This window comes from Ipomoea nil, unplaced genomic scaffold, assembly GCF_001879475.1.
Source record: "Ipomoea nil cultivar Tokyo-kokei standard unplaced genomic scaffold, Asagao_1.1 scaffold2845, whole genome shotgun sequence".
Classification (NCBI taxonomy): domain Eukaryota; kingdom Viridiplantae; phylum Streptophyta; class Magnoliopsida; order Solanales; family Convolvulaceae; genus Ipomoea; species Ipomoea nil.
In genome coordinates, this window is record NW_017619273.1 from 1380814 (window position 1) to 1401571 (window position 20758).

Consider the following 20758-nt stretch of genomic DNA (forward strand, 5'->3'; position numbering starts at 1 on the left):
GGCGACATGGCCACGCCGAAGAGGGGAGGAGCCTCCCACTTCTCTTCCACCATTGGTTCGGGATCTTCCACCACCGGCTCCATCTCCACCCCAGATTCCGTCTCCACGTCAATGGGTTCCCTGCACATCAGGTCCAGCATGTCTGGAAGCACCACGATGGGGAATCGCCACCTCAACAAAGGACCCATCTTGAGAAGTCACTCGGGCAGTCGTGGGAGTAGGCGGATGGCGTGATGGCGGAGCGACCTCGCGTCGAGAAGGAGTCGGCGGCTGAGAAGCTGAGGACATAGCGCCGGCAGGAGACCTCTGAGGGGCTGGGCGAGGAGTCTTCTTCCCGTGTTCTCGTTCAGGCCGAGTCCGCTTGGAGGGCAGCGGACGCCAAGGAGACCCGAAGTCAATCCGTTTTCCTTTCAGAGGAGAACGACCCATGATAGACTTGAGAAGGTGAAAGAAAAGGAAGGACGCCATTTATAGGGACCAAGTTTAGACGGAATAATCCAAACGGCCCCGCGAAATCCGGAGGAGATGGCTGAGGATCCGGACGTTACCAAAAGATATTTACGACGAAGATACGATGATTGAGAGGGATGAACAGTTGCTACTTTTCCAAACCTAGGCTAGCGGACCGGGTGTGGAAAAGTGAGGGACTAGTTGATGGGGTGAGGACCCCGGCCCAAGGTATGGGGGCCCAAAGGAAATAGATAGGAGAAGTGGGCCAGCGTCGAGAGGAGCCCGAAGAACAATTGGGCCGAGTCCGGGAGTCGGCCCAGGCCCAAGCATGGGGCCCAATTTCGAGCTGCCAAGAGGAGTCCGGTAGGAGCTTAGGCCGAGACAAGGAGTCGACCGAGGCCCAAGCCCAGGAAAGGACTCGGCTCAAGGAGCCGTTGAGAGCATTGAAGAGGCTCGTTTAAAAAGGGAGCCGTTGAGACATTGAAAGCCGGACACGGTCAGGCCGTTACAAGTTTGAGAGAGTCGTTGGTCGACCGAGTAATGGCATCCAACGGCTCCGTATCTTAATTAGCCATGAAGTCGGCCATCAAAGGCCTTCAAGTCGGAAGAGGGGGAGCCACTATATAAAGGCTCCTCCATTCTTGTAAAAGGGGGACAATTAGACACCCAAGGAGGGGAGAATACCAAAAAGAGTTCCGAGTACTAGCATAATCTCCGAAATAGACATACACTTTATCGAAAGGTGCACCCACCAGCCGAAGGTTGTGTTGGACCTCCTTGGACCCGAAAACCCTAAAACCATCATATATATATATATATATATATATATATATATATATATATATATATATATATATATATATATATATATATATAAAGTATTACCTATATTATTAACATCCTGTTTTGTCCATGGAAATTACTTAAAATATTGATTATATTGTTTGATTGATGAGAAATAAGTTGTTGAGAATAATTAATATAAAGATTCAAATATATCCCAACATAGTAAAGATATGTGAGAATAATATAATAATTTTATGGGGTCTTTTTCTCACAAAAAAAATTGAAAATAAAATACTAAAAAAGACTAATGAATTCATTTTATTTGAAATTTAAAGAATCTATTCTTTATCATCCGGAAAATGTAAAATTTGAAAAAAAAAAAAAATTATTTTAGGAAAAAATTTTCATCTTAACCAAACAAGTCGTACAAGTATTATATTTTTACTAATATATTTAATTAAAAATATAATACTTGTTATATTCTTATTATCTTTCTATTAAAATTATTATATATTTGAAATTTATATAATGTGTGACAATTTCACACAATTTTATTTTATTTTTTGTAAATTTCCTTTTCAAGGGATTCTTGTTGCTTTCCTTGTAAAAATAAAATAAATTTAATAGCGACAGGTGGGGACAAGAATTGATCATGCAACGTGGAAGTAAATCTGCGCTGTATATAAAGCAGCTCTGCATTCACGGATTACTGTTTAAGTGTTAACTCCCTCAATTCAATTTCAAGTTCACACTGCACCGACTCATCCCAATTACTCTCTCTCTCTCTCCCTAATAATGCTGCTCAAAAGGCGGAATAAGCTTTCGCTTCCCGCCGCCTTTCTGCTCTTTTCCGTTATCCCTTACGCGCTTTTTGCGGCGGAGACGTCTCCGGCGTCCAGTCCGATTAAGACTGTTGTGGTGCTGGTAATGGAGAACCGCTCCTTCGATCATATGCTGGGATGGATGAAGCAGAAGGTTAATCCGGCGATTGACGGCGTCGATGGCTCTGAGTCGAACCCGGTCTCCACAACTGACCCGAATTCGCCGCGGTTGTTCTTCGGTAATCGGTCTCATTTCGTGGATCCGGACCCCGGCCACTCGTTCCAGGCAATCCGCGAGCAGATCTTCGGATCCAATGAGACTTCCGCGGATCCGCCGCCGATGAACGGCTTCGTTCAGCAAGCTGCGTCCATGGACCCGAATATGTCCGGGAGTGTGATGAACGGGTTCGACCCGGATATGGTCGGGGTATACAAGGCATTGGTGTCGGAATTCGCGGTGTTCGACCGGTGGTTCGCCTCCGTCCCGGCCTCCACCCAGCCCAACCGCCTCTACGTCCACTCCGGCACCTCCCACGGCGCCACCTCCAACGTCGCTTCCCTCCTAGCAAAAGGCTATCCGCAGCGCACCATCTTCGAAAACCTCGACGACGCCGGCGTAGATTTCGGAATCTACTACCAGAACATCCCGGCGACACTCTTCTACCGGAACCTGAGGAAGCTCAAGTACTTAGGCAAATTCCACCCCTACAGTTTATCCTTCAAAAGCGACGCGAAAAACGGGAAGTTGCCGGGCTATGTTGTGGTGGAGCAGCGGTACATAGAGTCTAAGGTGGAGGCGGCCAACGACGATCACCCATCGCACGATGTGTATGAGGGGCAGATGCTAGTGAAGGAGGTGTACGAGACGCTGAGGGCCAGCCCGCAGTGGAACCAAACTCTTCTCCTTATAACGTATGATGAGCATGGCGGATTCTTTGATCATGTCCCCACGCCCGTGCGTGGGGTCCCCAGCCCCGACGGAATTGTGGGCCCCGACCCATTCTATTTCAAGTTCGATCGCTTGGGAGTTCGGGTCCCCACCATCGCCATCTCCCCTTGGATAGAGAAAGCCACCGGTACGGTATGAATTGAATTGAATAAATATAATATTCATCCTTGCTCTTACTTTACTTATAATAATAAATATAATAATGTTCTTTCAATTCCTATAATCAATTTTAGTATTTGTTATTCATTTCAGTACTACGTACACTTTACATGCTTTAATTATATTCCCCATCTGTAAGTTGGGTGAAGTCCCCCTCCCTATCTATGAGACTATGAAGAATAGAAAAGAGTAAACGTCAGTGAAGGTCCTCTGCATGAGTGTGGAAAGGATTATATGTTACATAATAAATCATATAATAAAAGCATAGTCTAACACTCTAAATTTGGTGATTTCACCACTTTTAGTCCTAAACTTTTAAATCGATCATCTAAATCTTCCGAGTTTTGAAATCGACCTGCCATAGTCTTTCTGTTCAGATATCTCGTCTTAGCCGTGAAAATTAAGCACAAAACAGTCTTTTTGCAACCCAGCCAAAACAATTCATTTTCCTCATAAATTAGCCATAATGCATTTCTTCATACCTTCGTCCTCCCATTTCTTCTGTCGCGACCGATGTTGTTCCGGAGGGTCCAATTCCCGGATGCAATAAAATGAATTGTTTTGGTTGGGGTTGCAATAAAAAGACTGTTTTGTCTTAAATTTCACAGCTGAGATGGAATATCTTAACGAAAGGACTACGGCGGGTCGATTCCGGAACTCAGAGGATCACGGAGGGTTAATTTAAAAGTTTAGGATTAAAGGTGACGAAACCAACAAACTCGGAAGACCTTGGCTAATATTTACTCAATAGAAAATGATATTTAGTCTCTAATTATTCAGTCTTCTACATTTTTTAGTGGTGAGTAAATAAGCAGTAATTATCTGAGATTTTGATTTTGAGAGTATGTGCAGTATACTTCACTTTGTAGTCCTAAATTAAATGGCAAAGGAATCAAGAAAGCCAATACTTTGACATTTAGTCCTATGATTGAAGGATTAAATGTAAAAAAATTTAATAATTGAGGGGTTGAGTCCGTTATTTCATCATAACATATTTGATGGACTAAAGATGTGATTTTTAGTAAGGAATGTTTTGATTTGTTGGTTGTTACTGTAGAAAGTTTCTTTAATTTGATTGTCGGTGAAACATCTATCAATATTATTATATATTATATATACAATAAAACCATAGATCAGATTAGAATCTCTTGAAGCATTTTCCTTATCCGTATATGAACTGAATTGGGCGCAGTTGTTCATGGGCCAAATGGGTCTCCCTTCCCTAACTCGGAGTATGAACATTCATCTATTCCGGCGACGGTGAAGAAGATCTTCAACCTGCCGTCGCCGTTTCTTACCCGGAGGGATGCATGGGCAGGCACCTTCGACTCCATTCTTCAGAAACGGAAGGAACCTAGAACTGATTGCCCAGGTTCGTTAACTTTCCTTTTTATTCTCTTTTAATCAAATTTCCATTTTTACCCCTCACCATTTTTTTCTCCACAACCATGGTTGCAATAGGCACCCGGCGCTAGTCGGGGCCGGCCTAAACGACTTGGCGGGGCCTAGGCGGCTAATTAAGAATAAGAAAAATAGTGCACATGTGTAGGTGCATATATGTCGTATTATATATATATATATATATATATATATATATATATATATATATATATATATATATATAATGCTAACTATTTTGTACATTGTGCTTTTAGGGGGCGTTTGGTTCAGGTTATATAATATAACCAAGGGAATGTGACATTCCAAAGCTCACATTCCTGTGTTTGGTTCACATTATCTCAGGGAATCTAACATTCCCCAGGAATGTCACATTCCCTCCACATAGGATTTTGAAGGGAATGTGATTCCCTTCAATTTCTAAGGTTTTGTAAGATAACCTTGGTTATGTTAGTTTATCTCTCACACACACACATATAATTATTTTTGTAATTATATATATTTTTATTTTTATTATGCTAGGTTAGCATATAAAATAATTTTGTTTCTCAAGTTCAATATTTTAGTTAATATTTTAAAATCATGTAATTATATATGATACCGTTATCTTATTTATTTATTTTAATTTTAAAATTTATTAAAATATATGAAAATATGTTAAGGATATTATAGTGTGTGAATAAAACATAACCCTAAACCAAACATGATTATATTACATACCCCAATTTTAACCAAACACAGGAATCTAACATTCCCAGTAATCTAACATTCCCAGCAATCTAACATTCCCTAAGGTAATCTGACATTCCGTGAACCAAACGACCCCTTAGAGTTGTATTATATAATTTTTTAGATAAAAATACCCTTACTGTTATAACTTCCGTTATCTTTTCCGTTACTTACCATGCACATGCATCTACCATATATTTTCTTATATTCTTTAATTATAACAAAATATTTGTAAAACAATATATATTCATTTTATATTAGATTAATATAATAAATAAATTTTATTTCACTTTGATTTTAATTAGTAAAAATTTGTTAGTTATTTTTAAAAATATAAATATTGGGCATATGTTTTTGCGCATCGCGCATAGAAAAGACTAGTATATATATATATATATATATATATATATATATATATATATATATATATATATATATATATATATAAATTAGCAAGGTCGAGTCGGCCAGGTTAACTCAGCTAACTCGATCAAAATGGACGAGTTAACGTGCTATGCGGGTCCTTAGGCGGGAGCCTAGGGGGGAAATCGCCACGGGGGGAAATCGCCTAGGGGGGAAATCGCCACGGTTTAGGACGCCTAGCGACTAAACTATGCGGGCGTCTAGGCGGCTCACGGTCTAGGACGCTTAGTGTCTAAGCTATCCGGGCGTCTAGGCAGCCGGCCGCCTAGACAGGAGCCTAGGGAAAAAATCGCCACGGTCTAAAACGCCTAGAGACAAAGCGTCGATTAATCGATGGCTAAACGGGATTTTTGCAACAGTGTCCACAACTATAAATTATCATACTCCTGCATTTCTTTCTTTACTTCTAATTCTCCTACATTCCATGACTTTGTTGATATTGTTGGATTAGTTGTCTGTTATATTTTTTTATCAATTCACTTTAATTTTTGCAACAATTTAGTAATTTGATAATTTTAATATTTTTTTTCTTACCCAAAAATGCTCATAAATGATATAATATTACCAAAAGAAATGTAATTTAATTTAATAAAGGACAGTATACATCGCACCGTATACCCATTACTTAACTATTATGATTTATTTAGTGTAAGTTTCACATTTTGTTTTCAACTATTGTGGTACGGCTACATTTAATCATTTTCATCAATTGTCACAATTAGTTCTTTATTTAAATTTCTATTATTCTATAGTTTAATAAATATATGTTTAAAATTCTATAATTTTATAATTTAAGAGTCTAGCTCTAACATGTAATTTCTTTTATTTTATTGTAAACTCTTTTTAATTGAATAATAGAGTACATGTTAACTCCCTTTGTTAAATAGTGAAATGATAAACGGAACTTTAAATAGAAGAGTAATTATGGCAAGTAAATGAAAATCAATGATATAATGTCACACAATTAAAAGAATATGATTAAATGTGACAATTTTATAATAGTTGATGATTAAAAGTAAAATTTATTCATTATTTTATTATTACTTAATTGTTCAACTTATGGATATTATATTATATATATAAGTTACTAAGTATGAAATGTTTTGTAGAATTAATTTTAGAAATAGTCCTTTGATTAGTTATGTTTTTTAAATCATTGACTATCAATATGATCATAATTAGTTTTCAGATTATCGATTATATTTTAAATCTGATCATTCATTTAAAAATTTAAATTTGTTTGGGAGGTGTTAATTATAATATAAGGTTAAAAGTGTGTAAAACCTTGCGTCTTTCTTTTGTATTTTATACGGAGTATTATTTATGTATATGCAATGTCCATTACTGAAATTTCTTAACCAATTTATCTAAAATCCTAAGAAAAACGTTAAAATACTTGATGGTTTTTGGGTTTTTAGGCCCAAGGAGGTCCAACACAACCTTCGGCTGGAGGATACACCTTTCAATAAAAATGTATGCCTATATTGGAAATAATGCTAGTGCTCGGAATCTCTTTGGTATTCTCTCCCCTCCGGGTATTCAATCGTCTGTCCTTTTACAAGAGTGGAGGAGCCTTTAAATAGCGGCTCCTCCTCTACCGACTTGAAGGCCCTTAATGGTCGACTTCAAGACTAATCAAGATATGGAGCCGTTGGACGCCATTACTCGGTTGACCAATGACTCTTCCAGGCTTGTAACAGCCTGACCGAGTCCTGCTTTCAATGCCCTAACGGCTCCCTTTTAAACGAGCCTCTTCAATGCTCTCAACGGCTCCTTGAACCGAGTCTTTTCCTGGGCTTGGGCCTGGGTCGACTCCAGGACTCGGCCCAATTTCTCTTCGGGCTCTTCGGGCGCTGGCCCACTTCTCCTGTCTCGAACCATTTTCTTTGGGCCCCTATCTCTTGGGCCGGGGTCCTTACCCCATCAACTAGTCCTTCACATTTTCATACCCGGTACGCTAGCCTGGGTTTGGAAAAGTAGCAACTGTCCATCTCCTTCAATCACCGTATCCATGCCCTGAATAGCCTTTTGTAACGTCCGGATCATCAGCCATTCTCTCCGGATCTCACGGGGCCGTTTGGATTCTTCTGTCTAGACTTGGCACCTATAAATGGCCTCCTCCCTTCTTTCTCTCTTTCACAAGTCCATCATGGGTCGTTCTCCTCTGAAAGGAAAACGAATTGACTTTGGGTCCCCTTGGCGTCCGCTGCCTTCCAAGCGGACTCGGCCTGAAAGGGAACACAAAAAGAAGACTCCTCGCCCGGCTTCTCAGAGGTCTCCTGCCGCCGCTATTCCTTCAGCTTCTCAGCCGCCGACTCCTCCTTGACGTGAGGTTGCTCCATCTTCACGCCATCCGCCTAGTCGCACAACTGCCCGACTGACTTCTCAAGACGGGTCCTTTGTTGAGGTGGCGGTTTCAGAGCAACTTACTTTCAGAATGACCTTCTCAATCCCGCTGGACGACCTGGATGGGCCAGTTACGGGCCTAATGAATGATGAGGATTACGCCCGCTACCTGGAGGCGTATCCGGATGATGAGGAGCCAATTGCGCCACCACTCATGCCAGCTTTCTGGGACTCGTTCTGTCCATCCCCACCTGGACCACCAGGGGGATTCTTTGGGGGCGACTCTTCCTCGCCCGACGAGTGATCATATGTACCGGAGTCGGCCATAGTTCGGAGGAATCTTTTTTGGAGCATTTTCATATTCCTTATTGCAATAAGCTCCTTGCTACTTGTACCCTCCTTTTTTATAATAATAAGAAATGCTATTTTCGCCTTGCCTTATGTTTCATCGTGTTTTGTTGCGTACTCATCCGGACGACTGGTCAAGGAGTCGGTCACATCACCATGCTCTTTTCAGTCTGACACCTGCAAGATTCCCCGTATCTCGGGTGAATCCAATCTTCTCTGTGTTGACGTGCAAATCTTGCTCTTCCCGGGCGAATTTGATGGAACTAATCTCTGACAGAGATTCGCGTCATCCGTCTAATCCGGCTCAGTTATGTCAGTTATAATCACCTCCGTGATTATCGCCTAGATATTCGCCTTCAGTAGGCTATATAAAGACTCTTCTCAGTTGATGCAAATCGCAACACTCTTCATTTTACGAAAGCACGGCGCTATGAGTTACAGGGATGGTGATCGTCACTGGTCCATTCGCAACAAGGAACATGCTCGACTAGAGCAGTTGAGGCAGAAGAGGCTGGCTAATTGAGGTCGTTTGGTGGGCGACTCGGCTTCAGACCCCATTGTGGTGCCTCCAGACATGCTGGACCTGATGTGTAGGGAGCCTGTCGATGTGGAGATGGAGCCTGTGGTGGAGGATCCAGAACCGATGGTGGAAGAGAAGTGGGAGGCTCCTCCTCTCTTTGGTGTTGTCATGTCGCCGAGCGCTCTGGAGAGGCCCTTGCAAATGATCGATGACGGGAAGCCAGCCGTGTATCTGGACGAAATGCCTGAGCTTGAGCCGAGTCCTCTGCCTTTCCGCTCTCAGTACTTCTTGGAAGGCCCTCCGACTGCTCGCCCGTCGACAGAGAAAGAAGCCAAGCCTTGACCCGTTTTCCTCTTGTAACTTGCATCGGCCGAGTTTTAGGCCTTGTAATCTTTGTACTTATTAAATAAACGGCGCTAGCGCCTCGCGAAAGCCAAGGCGATAGTCACGCTCGCCCAAGTCCAGGAGGAACTCGTCACCATCCGGCGTCGACAACCACTCCTTGGCGATTTCCTTTCGGCGAGCCTCTATCGCCGCCTTCACATCCGCCCCAAAGGCGGCCGACTTCTTGTAATCCTCAACGGAATTCGCAGCAATCGTCGCCACCTTGTCCCGTTCCTCCTCCCACTGACGGGTGACCCTCAGCATCTCGGAGTTATGCACTTCCACCACCTTGAGGTGCTTCGCCTGCTCTTCCAGAAAGGCCTCCTCCATCTGGCGTAACTTGAGGGCCATAGACCGCATCTCGGTCCTGTAGTTCTGCAGTCGCTTGCTCATCTCCATCTGGAAGGTGAGGTTCTGCGAAACAGCCACGAGTCAGATAATAAAAAGAAAGAACGAATGAGAGGAATTAAGTCGGGAACGCTTACGCGGTACGACTGGCGCAGCGAGGCCTCGATGATGTACTCATCCCCCAGAGCATGAGTCGCCGCCACGTCCTTAGGCAGAAGGACGTTAGCACACCACTTGCGGACGGAGGAGGCGCCCATCCAGATCTGGGCATCCTCTTCTACCTCGTGGCACAGCCGGATCCTTTTCGGAGTCGGCTCATCTGTTTGACTGGCCGGACGCATAGAGCTTGGACTCTTTGTCTGAGGAGAAGGCGGCTGTCGAGTGGGCGACACAACTGGCGACGGAGTCAAATCCACCACATTACGAGGTGGTGGGGGAGTCGACCTTGGAGCCGGTGACGGTTGGGAGGAAGAGGCGGCAGCAGTGCCGGAAGTGCGCTGGGTAAGCCGACGCCTCATCTTTTCGGCTCTATCCGTCATCTCTGGAGTCGGTTCAGCGGCCTCGTCGGAACTGGAGGAGTCGGAGTCGTACGGACCTGCGAAAGGAAGAAAAGTCATAAGTATTCCGAGTCGGAATGTGACAGAATAAAAAGAAGAGGAACGAGAGGCAACGAAAACTACCTACGGTGGCCGCACCCTCCGGCAGCAAGCCACGCTTAGCCATGGCTCGGACCCAGGACCAGTACTTGACGGAGTACGGCCCAATGCCCCTCAAGAACTCGCCGCCCAGGACCGCATCATTGGTAGGGACGGCACGCCGAGAGCAAGGCTTGAATAGAGCGGCCGGCCACAAGGTCGGAAAGGTGAAGGAAGAGAAAGCAGGCCGGACAAAGAAATAGAGGAGCTTCCAGTCCTTAATGGAGTCGGACAACCCCTCGAAAAGCTGTCGCCCCGGGCGAGTGGCAACTTGAACAAAGCCCGGCGTAAATTTGCCGGCCTTCCGGGGCGAGGACTACGGCTGAAGGCCCAATAAGGTATTGGGCCATTTCCAGGTCCGCCGCATTAACGACGGACGATGGCCCGGAAGGGCGGACGATTGAATCGAACTTGCCTCGCGGCCGTCCGATGCCGCCCGGCAGAGCCGCCACCGTCGTTAAAGGAGCAGGGCTCATCGGAGTAACCGCCCCCGAAGAAGAGGGGGTCGGAGGAAGAGAAGACGTCGATGGAACGTCCGCCGGAAGTTCCATACGACGGGGAGGAGAAGAAGAAGACGAAGAAGGAGAAGAAGAAGAGGGGGAAGTCGCCACCGGGTTATCGACCGAGTAACGACGGGAAGAAGAAGACATTACCTAAGTTAGGTGAGAGATCGGAGGAAATGCAGAGTGGCCGGAGAAGCCCGAGTTGAGGTTGAAAGGAAAAACTGGAGAAGAGAATAGAAAGAGAGACGAAGTGGCTATTTAAAGGGGGAGGAATTCCAAAGGACGGCCACGTGTCACCTTCTCGTTGGAGGAAGTGGAGGTGACGGGGGATGTGAAGAGACACCGCATTTAATGCCTCAAAAGGCGGAGCGACGGTTCAGGCCTAGGGTTAGCTTGCAGACGGCGCGTCTGCCCTAGGCTAGGGTCGGACGTCAGTGACCCGGCCTGCTAAGCCGGAAGCCCATCATAGGTCATGGCCTCTGGGCTCACGAGGTACGAGCTAGAAACTTCTAGAACGACCCGGTAGAACCCGGCCCATCAGGTGATATCAGCCAAGTTCACGAAGAGACTCCGGTCGCCAGGTCGGCAAGCAGACTTGGCGACTCCCTCGCCAAGAGGGTCTCGCCGTAGCAAGACGGGGAATCGGTCCCGTGGATCAGAGGTCGGGCGACAAATAATAAGAAAAAGTAGGGTCGGACACAAAAGCACACAGTTTATTTAATAAGTACGAAGATTACAAGGCCCAGAACTCGGCCGATGCAAGTTACAAGAGGAAAACGGGTCAAGGCTTGGCTTCTTTCTCTGTCGACAGGCGAGCAGTCGGAGGGCCTTCCAGGAGGTACTGAGAGCGGAAAGGCAGAGGACTCGGCTCACGCTCAGGCATTTCATCCAGATACACGGCTGGCTTCCCGTCATCGATCATTTGCAAGGGCCTCTCCAGAGCGCTCGGCGACATGGCAACACCAAAGAGAGGAAGAGCCTCCCACTTCTCTTCCACCATCGGTTCTGGATCTTCCACCACAGGCTCCATCTCCACATCGACAGGCTCCCTACACATCAGGTCCAGCATGTCTGGAGGCACCACAATGGGGTCTGAAGCCGAGTCGCCCACCAAACGACCTCCATTAGCCAGCCTCTTCTGCCTCAACTGCTCCAGTCGAGCATGTTCCTTGTTGCGAATGGACCAGCGACGATCACCATCCCTGTAACTCATAGCGCCGTGCTTTCGCAAAATGAAGAGTGTTGCGATTTGCATCAACTGAGAAGAGTCTTTATATAGCCTAGTGAAGGCGAATATCTAGGCGATAATCACGGAGGAAATTATAACTGACATAACTGAGCCGGATTAGACGGATGACGCGAATCTCTGTCAGAGATTAGTTCCATCAAATCCGCCCGGGAAGAGCAAGATTTGCACGTCAACACAGAGAAGATTGGATTCACCCGAGATACGGGGAATCTTTCAGGTGTCAGACTGAAAAGAGCCTGGTGATGTGACCGACTCCTTGACCAGTCGTCCAGATGAGTACGCAACAAAACACGATGAAACATAAGGCATGGCGAAAATAGCATTTCTTATTATTATAAAAAAGGAGGGTACAAGTAGCAAGGAGCTTATTACAATAAGGAATATGAAAATGCTCTTAAAAAAGATTCCTCCGAACTATGGCCGACTCCGGTACATATGATCACTCGCCGGGCGAGGAAGAGTCGCCCCCAAAGAATCCCCCCCGTGGTCCAGGTGGGGATGGACAGAACGAGTCCCAGAAAGCTGGCATGAGTGGTGGCGCAATTGGCTCCTCATCATCCGGATACGCCTCCAGGTAGCGGGCATAATCCTCATCATTCATTAGGCCCGTAACTGGCCTATCCAGGTCGTCCAGCGGGATTGAGAAGGTCATTCTGAAAGTAAGTTGCTCTGGAACCGCCACCTCAACGAAGGACCCGTCTTGAGAAGTCACTCGGGCAGTTGTGCGAGTAGGCGGATGGCGTGAAGATGGAGCGACCTCACGTCGAGGAGGAGTCGGCGGCTGAGAAGCTGAAGGAATAGCGGCGGCAGGAGACCTCTGAGAAGCCGGGCGAGGAGTCTTCTTTTTGTGTTCCCTTTCAGGCCGAGTCCGCTTGGAAGGCAGCGGACGCCAAGGGGACCCAAAGTCAATTCGTTTTCCTTTCAGAGGAGAACGACCCATGATGGACTTGTGAAAGAAAGAAAGAAGGGAGGAGGTCATTTATAGGTGCCAAGTCTAGACAGAAGAATCCAAACGGCCCCGTGAGATCCGGAGACAATGGTTGATGATCCGGACATTACAAAAGGCTATTCAGGGCATGGATACGGTGATTGAAGGAGATGGACAGTTGCTACTTTTCCAAACCCAGGCTAGCGTACCGGGTATGAAAATGTGAGGGACTAGTTGATGGGGTAAGGACCCCGACCCAAGAGATAGGGGCCCAAAGAAAATGGTTCGAGACAGGAGAAGTAGGCCAGCGTTCGAGGAGCCCGAAGAGCAATTGCCCCGAGTCCTGGACTCGGCCCAGGCCCAAGCCCAAGAAAAGACTCGGTTCAAGGAGCCGTTGAGAGCATTGAAGAGGCTCGTTTAAAAGGGAGCCGTTAGGGCATTGAAAGCAGGACTCGGTCAGGCTGTTACAAGCCTGGAAGAGCCGTTGGTCAACCGAGTAATGGCGTCCAACGACTCCATATCTTGATTAGTCTTGAAGTCGGCCATTAAGGGCCTTCAAGTCGGTAGAGGAGGAGCCGCTATTTAAAGGCTCCTCCACTCTTGTAAAAGGACAGACGATTGAATACCCGGAGGGGGGAGAATACCAAAGAGATTCCGAGCACTAGCATTATTTCCAATATAGGCATACATTTTTATTGAAAGGTGTATCCTCCAGCCGAAGGTTGTGTTGGACCTCCTTAAGCCTGAAAACCCAAAAACCATCAATACTAATACAAGATTGTTAGGGTACCTAAACCTAATATAAATGATTCAACTAAAATATTTAGTGAGTACCTAAAACTTAGCTTGTAATATAGTGGAGATTAAGCTAAAAAGACCAAAATATTTTACATAGTAATGTAAGTAATTTTTTTTTAAACATTTGGTCAATTCATACTAACTAATAATAAATAAATAGAAGTTTTATTGTCATGGTAAAAAAGATTTGGTTCTCGGAACTTTATTCAATATAGTGATGTGTGTGAGATTCTTTATTAGATTAGAGGTGTTGATATCCACCCACATAATTTCCAATCATTATTGTATGGACCATGGTCCACACAACTTGTGTGGACCATATTTTATCTGCTGTAAAATAATGCACATTTAGTACAAAAATAATGTACATTCAGTACAAAAATAATATACATTATATTCAGGGGATGTACATTATTTTTGTTCTGAGTGTACATTATACTGTATAATGTACATTCAGTACAAAAATAATCCACATTTAGTATATTAAAAATGTACATTTTATTATGGTCCACATAACATTGTGTGGACCATGGTCCATACAATAATTTGCCCATAATTTCTATACTGTAGATTTATAATTTCTAAATTTTGGTGAGCTAAAATTTGTACTTTAGATTCATAATTTTTAAAATCGTAGGATCCATAATTTCTATACAATAGATGCATAATTTCTATACTCCACTGATTTGTAAAAACACAGTTCAACAATTGGAATCTAAAGTATAAATTTTAGCTCACCGAGACTCTAAAAATTATGGACTATAGTATAGAAATTATGGATCTACAGTATAAAAATTATGGATATAGATTCGTGCGCACCATGTACATGGTGGGCACGTGCTCAGAGCATAATTTGCCCATAAATGTACATTTAAAATTAGCTAAGTAAGTTGCTCCTTGTTTGGTATCCAAACAGCTCAACTACCAATTCCAAAAAAGATGAGACAGAGAGGGCCAAACCTAGATGCAAAGATAAGCGAATTCCAGCAAGAACTAGTACAGCTCTCCGCCGTCCTCAACGGAGACTATCTCCTAACAAGTTATCCGGAGAACATAGGCAAAGGAATGACGGTAAGACAAGGCAAAATCTACATTGAATCTGCCGTTAAACGCTTCTTCGAGGCTGGCCTCGCGGCAAAGAAAATGGGAGTCGACGGTGACCAAATCGTCCAAATGCGACCCTCTCTCACCACAAGATCCTCAAAGCCTTCGTCCTCGCAATATCATCCTTAGCTCCATCAAACGTGTCAACTCTCATCTCATCATATCCTAATAACATATATATTATAGATTATTTCTGTGTAGTGTTTTATGAACTCGTGCCATATTTTGAAATAGAAAATTTTTGGCTTAGAATGATATGGTGGACCTCTCAGATTTTTTTTTTTTTAATTTTTTATTTGGCAAGAATGATGAAAGGTACAACTACATTCAAGCATGATTGTTTTTCTATTTGGGAGTAAGATACGATGGCATAAAACACCGTGGAGATCAGATTCCCCTAACCTATATGTATGTATGAATCTTCCCCGATTATATTGCTACTTTGCAATCCTGGAATGGAATGAGTGGAATCGAAAATCTAATATTTTAGTATGGTTCTTCCAGTATAGTTTAAAAATTGATGATTAATCAGAGTCTAGGTAGCATGGAATCGTGAAATATGAAATGCAAAACAGGACATGAGGCACTAAGACACGGTAATTTTAAAAATTACGTAGTATATAACACGGAAAGGAATATATTTATAAATATTATTGTAAAAAGTGTATAAATAATAATAATTGTTTATTACGCGAATGCACAGAGTCTAGAGTGCGTGCACTTAGCCCAACATGACTTACACGGCAAATTATATCGTGCACCGCGGTGCATAATCGATTATGCACCGCGCATTAAAACGACGTCGTTTTGTTAAATGAAAATAAACGGCATTCGTTTTTCGCCGTTCTGCACCCTTCCGCAAAAAGTAACTCTGTTATTCAGTTTCATTTTGTATATACTACAGTTTCAATTCAACACAACTATAGTTTCATTTTGATATAACTACAGTTTCATTCGATATTTATAGACTCAAATATGTGAAAATGTTATTTAATTTTATTTTATATACACTATAGTTTTATTAAAACACAACTACATGATCATTTTGATATAATTACAGTTTCATTATACAATATACACTCAAATATGTGAAATGTTATTCAGTTTCATTTTATACACACTGCAGTTTCATTTCATCACAACTACAGTATCATTTTGATATAACTGCAGTGTCGATTTAGATATACTGTTGTGTCAGTTGATGTTTAATACACCAAACAAGCGGACTCTGTTAACGGTAACAGTAGACCGTTTCTTTACTTAAAGAAACGGCGTCATTTTTTACCGCGTCTATGATATAACGACTGGACTTACACTAGTGCACACAATTTAGTATGTGTGCATTCGTAAAGTAGACTATGTGCATTCGCATTGTTTCACAATCTCATGGGAAGATATTGTCTCATATGAACATAAGCATATGCATACATATATATATATATATATATATATATATATATATATATATATATATATATATATATATATATATATATATATATATATATATATATATATATGAGCGCATTCAGGTGAGAACGGTGCGTCCATGAGAGAACTCACAACGCATGACAATCGACCACGTGTCCAAATCTAATGGATGAGAAACATTGATTTTTTTTTTTTTTTAAATATGGTGGCATTTTTGTAAATAATTGAACATCGAAGTGCAAGTAAAATGTATTACAAGTACAAGTAAAATTATTACAAGTGCAAGTAGCAGTTTCATATAGTGCACCGAAGTGCAAGTAAAATGTATTACAGTTGTAAGTAAATTTACACTTAGCATCAATACTAAGTGCACCTAACGCTATGGGCATGTTTGGTTAGGAGCTGATCCGCTGATTTTTAGCAAATTTTTGACCATCTTTAGCGGTTTGACTTAAGAAGATGTTTGGTTAATAATTTTTTCACTTAGTGAATCGCCATCCGAACCCTCCAAATTTGACACGCTACTAAGAGCAGCGTTTAAGCATAGCGTTTCACTTTTTTTTATTTTCAAAGTTCTAATTTGCCCTTATTTCTCTCATCACATCTCCTTATCTCAAGCTGGCTCATTCTCGGATCTGCTTCTCTCCATCGCAAATCTGCTTCGCTCCATCTCAAATCTGCTTCTCTCAATCTCATATTACTCCCACGCCACAAACTACTCACATGCTACTCATCATACCTCTATCTCCGGCAAGCTTTCCGGCAAAGGTTGGTGGATTGTATATTCAACCTAGGGTTTTTGTGAGTTACACATCCCTTGTTTTCTGAGGTGCGATTTTTGATTTTTTTTTTCAGGTGTTTTCCTACATGAATATGAAAATTTTGTGCTTTGAATCCTGTGACTTTGTTATATATTTACGGTGCTTTGAGATTCACTAGTATATTCGTTTGTTGACATTTTTATGCTTTGAATCCTGCGACTTTGTTGTATACTCATTTGTAAATTCCTAAGTGATTTCCACCACCGAAGGATACAAAAGAATGAAAACAGAAATGCAGCCTACCTTCTTCATCTATAGACTGGTTTGTTTCTGGTGAAAACCAGTCTGCTCCAGTCAACCAGACCGGGTGTTATGTGTTTGTATTGAGTTTAACTAGGCACTCTTAATCCATTTTATACCTACTGTTAGTTTAAGTTGATAAGAAGGAAAAAAAAAACGAAACAAATTAATGAATAGGGGAGAGATTACAAAATTGAAAACTCTCACAGAATTGAAAACTCCCAATACTTTGGTAAATATAATGGAGTTAGCAATGGATGCTCTTTGTGGCATCTGAATTCTCTGTGCATCTGAGTTGAAGGTATACTTGATATTTGAGTCACAATCAAAACTCCAATATGAAGAGAAATCAAATGTTCTTATTCTGCAATGATAATAACCATACAAGGAGTACATTTCCTTAAATACTTTTTAGTCAGTGGCTCATTCCCTAATTTTAGCTTAAAATATGGTATTTATCAAATTAGGTGCAGCGCAGAGAGCATTTCTTGTTTTAACATGATGAAGAAATAAAAGAATACATTGATGAATGGTAAAAATTGCAGGGAGATGATCTATGCCCATGGTTGCAGTAGGCGCTGGGCGCTAGTCGGACGCCCGGACAGCGCCTAGCGCCTAGGCGGTGTAGGTGGAATCTAGGCGGGCGCCAAAAAAATAGTGGTAGACATGCAGTTTGACAATTTTGATGAGGTTGTTTTCAACATTTAATCAAATAACACATCCAAATAAATGAATTAATGATAATTCATAAGTTATAACATCAAAACAATGGTTTTCAAAAAAAAATATTAAAACAATATTAAAAATTGAAAATATTCAAATATGAAATACTCAAATACTTCAATCATCCAAAGATTCAAAGTATCAAACTAGTCTACGAGTGTATATATGTCATATTATATATATGTATGCGCGCGCGCACACACACACATATATATATAATAAAAAAATAGGCCAAGCCGATCGTGTTAACTCGACCGAAATGGACAAGTTAACTCGACTAACATAGATGCTAGGCGGCCAAATCGGCCGAGTTAGGCGCTAGGCGGACGCTTAGGCGGACGGTAACCTACGCGGGCTCCTAGGGGGGAAATCGCCACGGTCTAGAGGCGCCTAGCGCCTAGGCGGGGCCTAGGCGGGCGCCTAGACCGATTTTTACAACCCTGTCTATGCCTAGGAATATAAGAAAATCAGCTCTAACACAGTAAAAAATGCAAATAAAAAAGCTCTTGTGTCAATTTATTTTCTTATTACATACTGCAGATGCTAGTTGGTTCATTCTATTCATCTAAAATGTTACTTTGCATTCATATTTAGATGTCAGCAATTCAAAAGAGAAATATAGATACAAGTCAAGGAAGTAGAAATGACAACAAAGATGAAAATCAAGGAGGTAGAGTTAATTGGTTAAAAGAATTACTTTACATACTTTGTGACCTTTGTATTCAATATGTTGAAAAGAGTAAGGGGAAAAAAGGTGAAGTTACCTCTCAAAGGTTGATATGGAAAAAGATTGAATTAGAGTTCAACAACCAAAGTAACTTGGCATGGGATAAAAATAAACTCAAAAATAAGGTGGATTGGATGAGAAATAGATGGAGCTTATGGAAACAATTGAAAGCAAAAGAGACGGGACTAGGATGGGATCATGTGAAATGGACTATAAGTGCTAACGATGAATGGTGGGCTATGAAAATGAAGGTTAGTTATCTTTTAAGTTGACTTACTTTAGTTTTAAATAGTTAGATATATCTATTAAAAATTTTGTGTTTTGTTTTATAGGAAAATTTCAAATTTGATTCATTTCAAGATGAATGGATTGAGCCTGAGCTTGAAAATAAAATGGATCAAATTTTTGGATTTATGCCCAAGAAAAATACAAGTTTAGTCTGGTAGCTAATTCTCCACATAAACAATAAGTATATATTCCTCCCCACCTCATAGGAATGATGAGCATGTTTCTCTTGATGACATGAATCTTAATAATGGTGATGACAATTACTATGGGGGAACATCATGGGATGATGTATGGAGAGAGTCTATTCCTACCCCTACTCCTACATCTACTAATATCACTCAAGTGACACATGTTGAGAGGGATGACATAAGAAGAGGTAAGAGGGCTTTTGAGAGTGATTCATCCATCACAAAGTAATAAGATTGCAAAGACTTCTACTAAAAAAGAAGGGCTGCCACAATCCAACAAATGCTTGGTGACTTGATGCAACAAATTAATGAGAGGAATACTTCAACACAAGAAATGAATACTTCAATGATGAACATGATGAATAGCAACATGAATGTGATAAATTCAATGAATGCTAGTACAACAAAGTATGATGTTGAAGATGCTTTGGCAAAAGTGTGTAGTTTGTCTGGTTTGGAGCCCCATGCCTTCAAGTTCTTCTTTGCTTGCACAATGATTGAAGATCCTAATATATATATATATATATATATATATATATATATATATATATATATATATATATATATATATATATACATATATATATATTTTGGATTGCCGGATGATGAGAGTAGGCTTGGATACATTAAGTACTTGCATGATTATGAGAAGCATCCAAAAAGCTAAACTTGTTTAGCTTTTAATCATGATGGGTGGTGTAGTTTTTTGTGTAGAAAGTTTATGAACATTTAACTTTCTAACTATGTTATGCTAGTATTTTTGCCGTCAAACATATGTAGATGTTTATGATGGGTGGTGTAGCTTTTTTTTGTAAAGAAAGTTTATGAACATTTAACTTTCTAATTATGTTATGCTAGTATTTTTGCCATCAAACATATGTAGATGTTTATGATGGGTGGTGTAGCTTTTTTTGTAAAGAAAGTTTATGAACATTTAACTTTTTAACTATGTTATGCTACTTTTTTGCCATCAAACTTATGAAGATGTTCATGATGGATTGTGTAGCTTTTTTTGTAAAAAAAGTTTATGAATATTTAACTTTTAAACTATGTTATCCTATTAATTTTTGCTATCAAATTTATGAAATTGTTTTGTTGTGTTTATAAGTTTTATAGAGTAAATTTTATTTGTTTCTATGCAGGTATGGATAATAATAATGATATGCAACTTAGACAACTTCTCCTATATAATCAACAATATCTCCAATATAAAGAGTATTTGAAAAATGATGACGAATTTTGGAATTTTGTGACATGTGCAACTGGTTACATGTGTTTCTATTTTTTGAATCATATATACAAAGAACCGTGTATGACTTCTTATTTAACGGGAGAAAGATGGATGGATGAATTATTAAATGGTCATGAAAAGCGGTGTTTTAACACCTTTAGAATGAATCAA

General features: G+C 41.4%; 1 protein-coding gene across 1 annotated transcript; it reads left to right on the forward strand.

Moving 5' to 3' along the window:
* The first annotated feature begins 1944 nt into the window (after positions 1-1944).
* LOC109159680 (non-specific phospholipase C2) lies at positions 1945-15422 on the forward strand. Its single transcript, XM_019307765.1, has 3 exons — positions 1945-3133; positions 4358-4537; positions 14751-15422. The coding sequence occupies exons 1-3, from the start codon at positions 2032-2034 to the stop codon at positions 15065-15067; spliced, it is 1599 nt and encodes a 532-aa protein (XP_019163310.1). The 5' UTR covers positions 1945-2031; the 3' UTR covers positions 15068-15422.
* The last annotated feature ends 5336 nt before the right edge of the window (positions 15423-20758 follow it).

Coding starts and splice junctions, on each gene's coding strand:
- LOC109159680 (XM_019307765.1), top strand. CDS start 2,032: ATGCTGCTCAAAAGGCGGAATAAGCTTTCGCTTCCCGCCGCCTTTCTG. Junction 3,134..4,357: donor TTGGATAGAGAAAGCCACCG/GTACGGTATGAA, acceptor AATTGGGCGCAG/TTGTTCATGGGCCAAATGGG. Junction 4,538..14,750: donor ACCTAGAACTGATTGCCCAG/GTTCGTTAACTT, acceptor GTATCCAAACAG/CTCAACTACCAATTCCAAAA.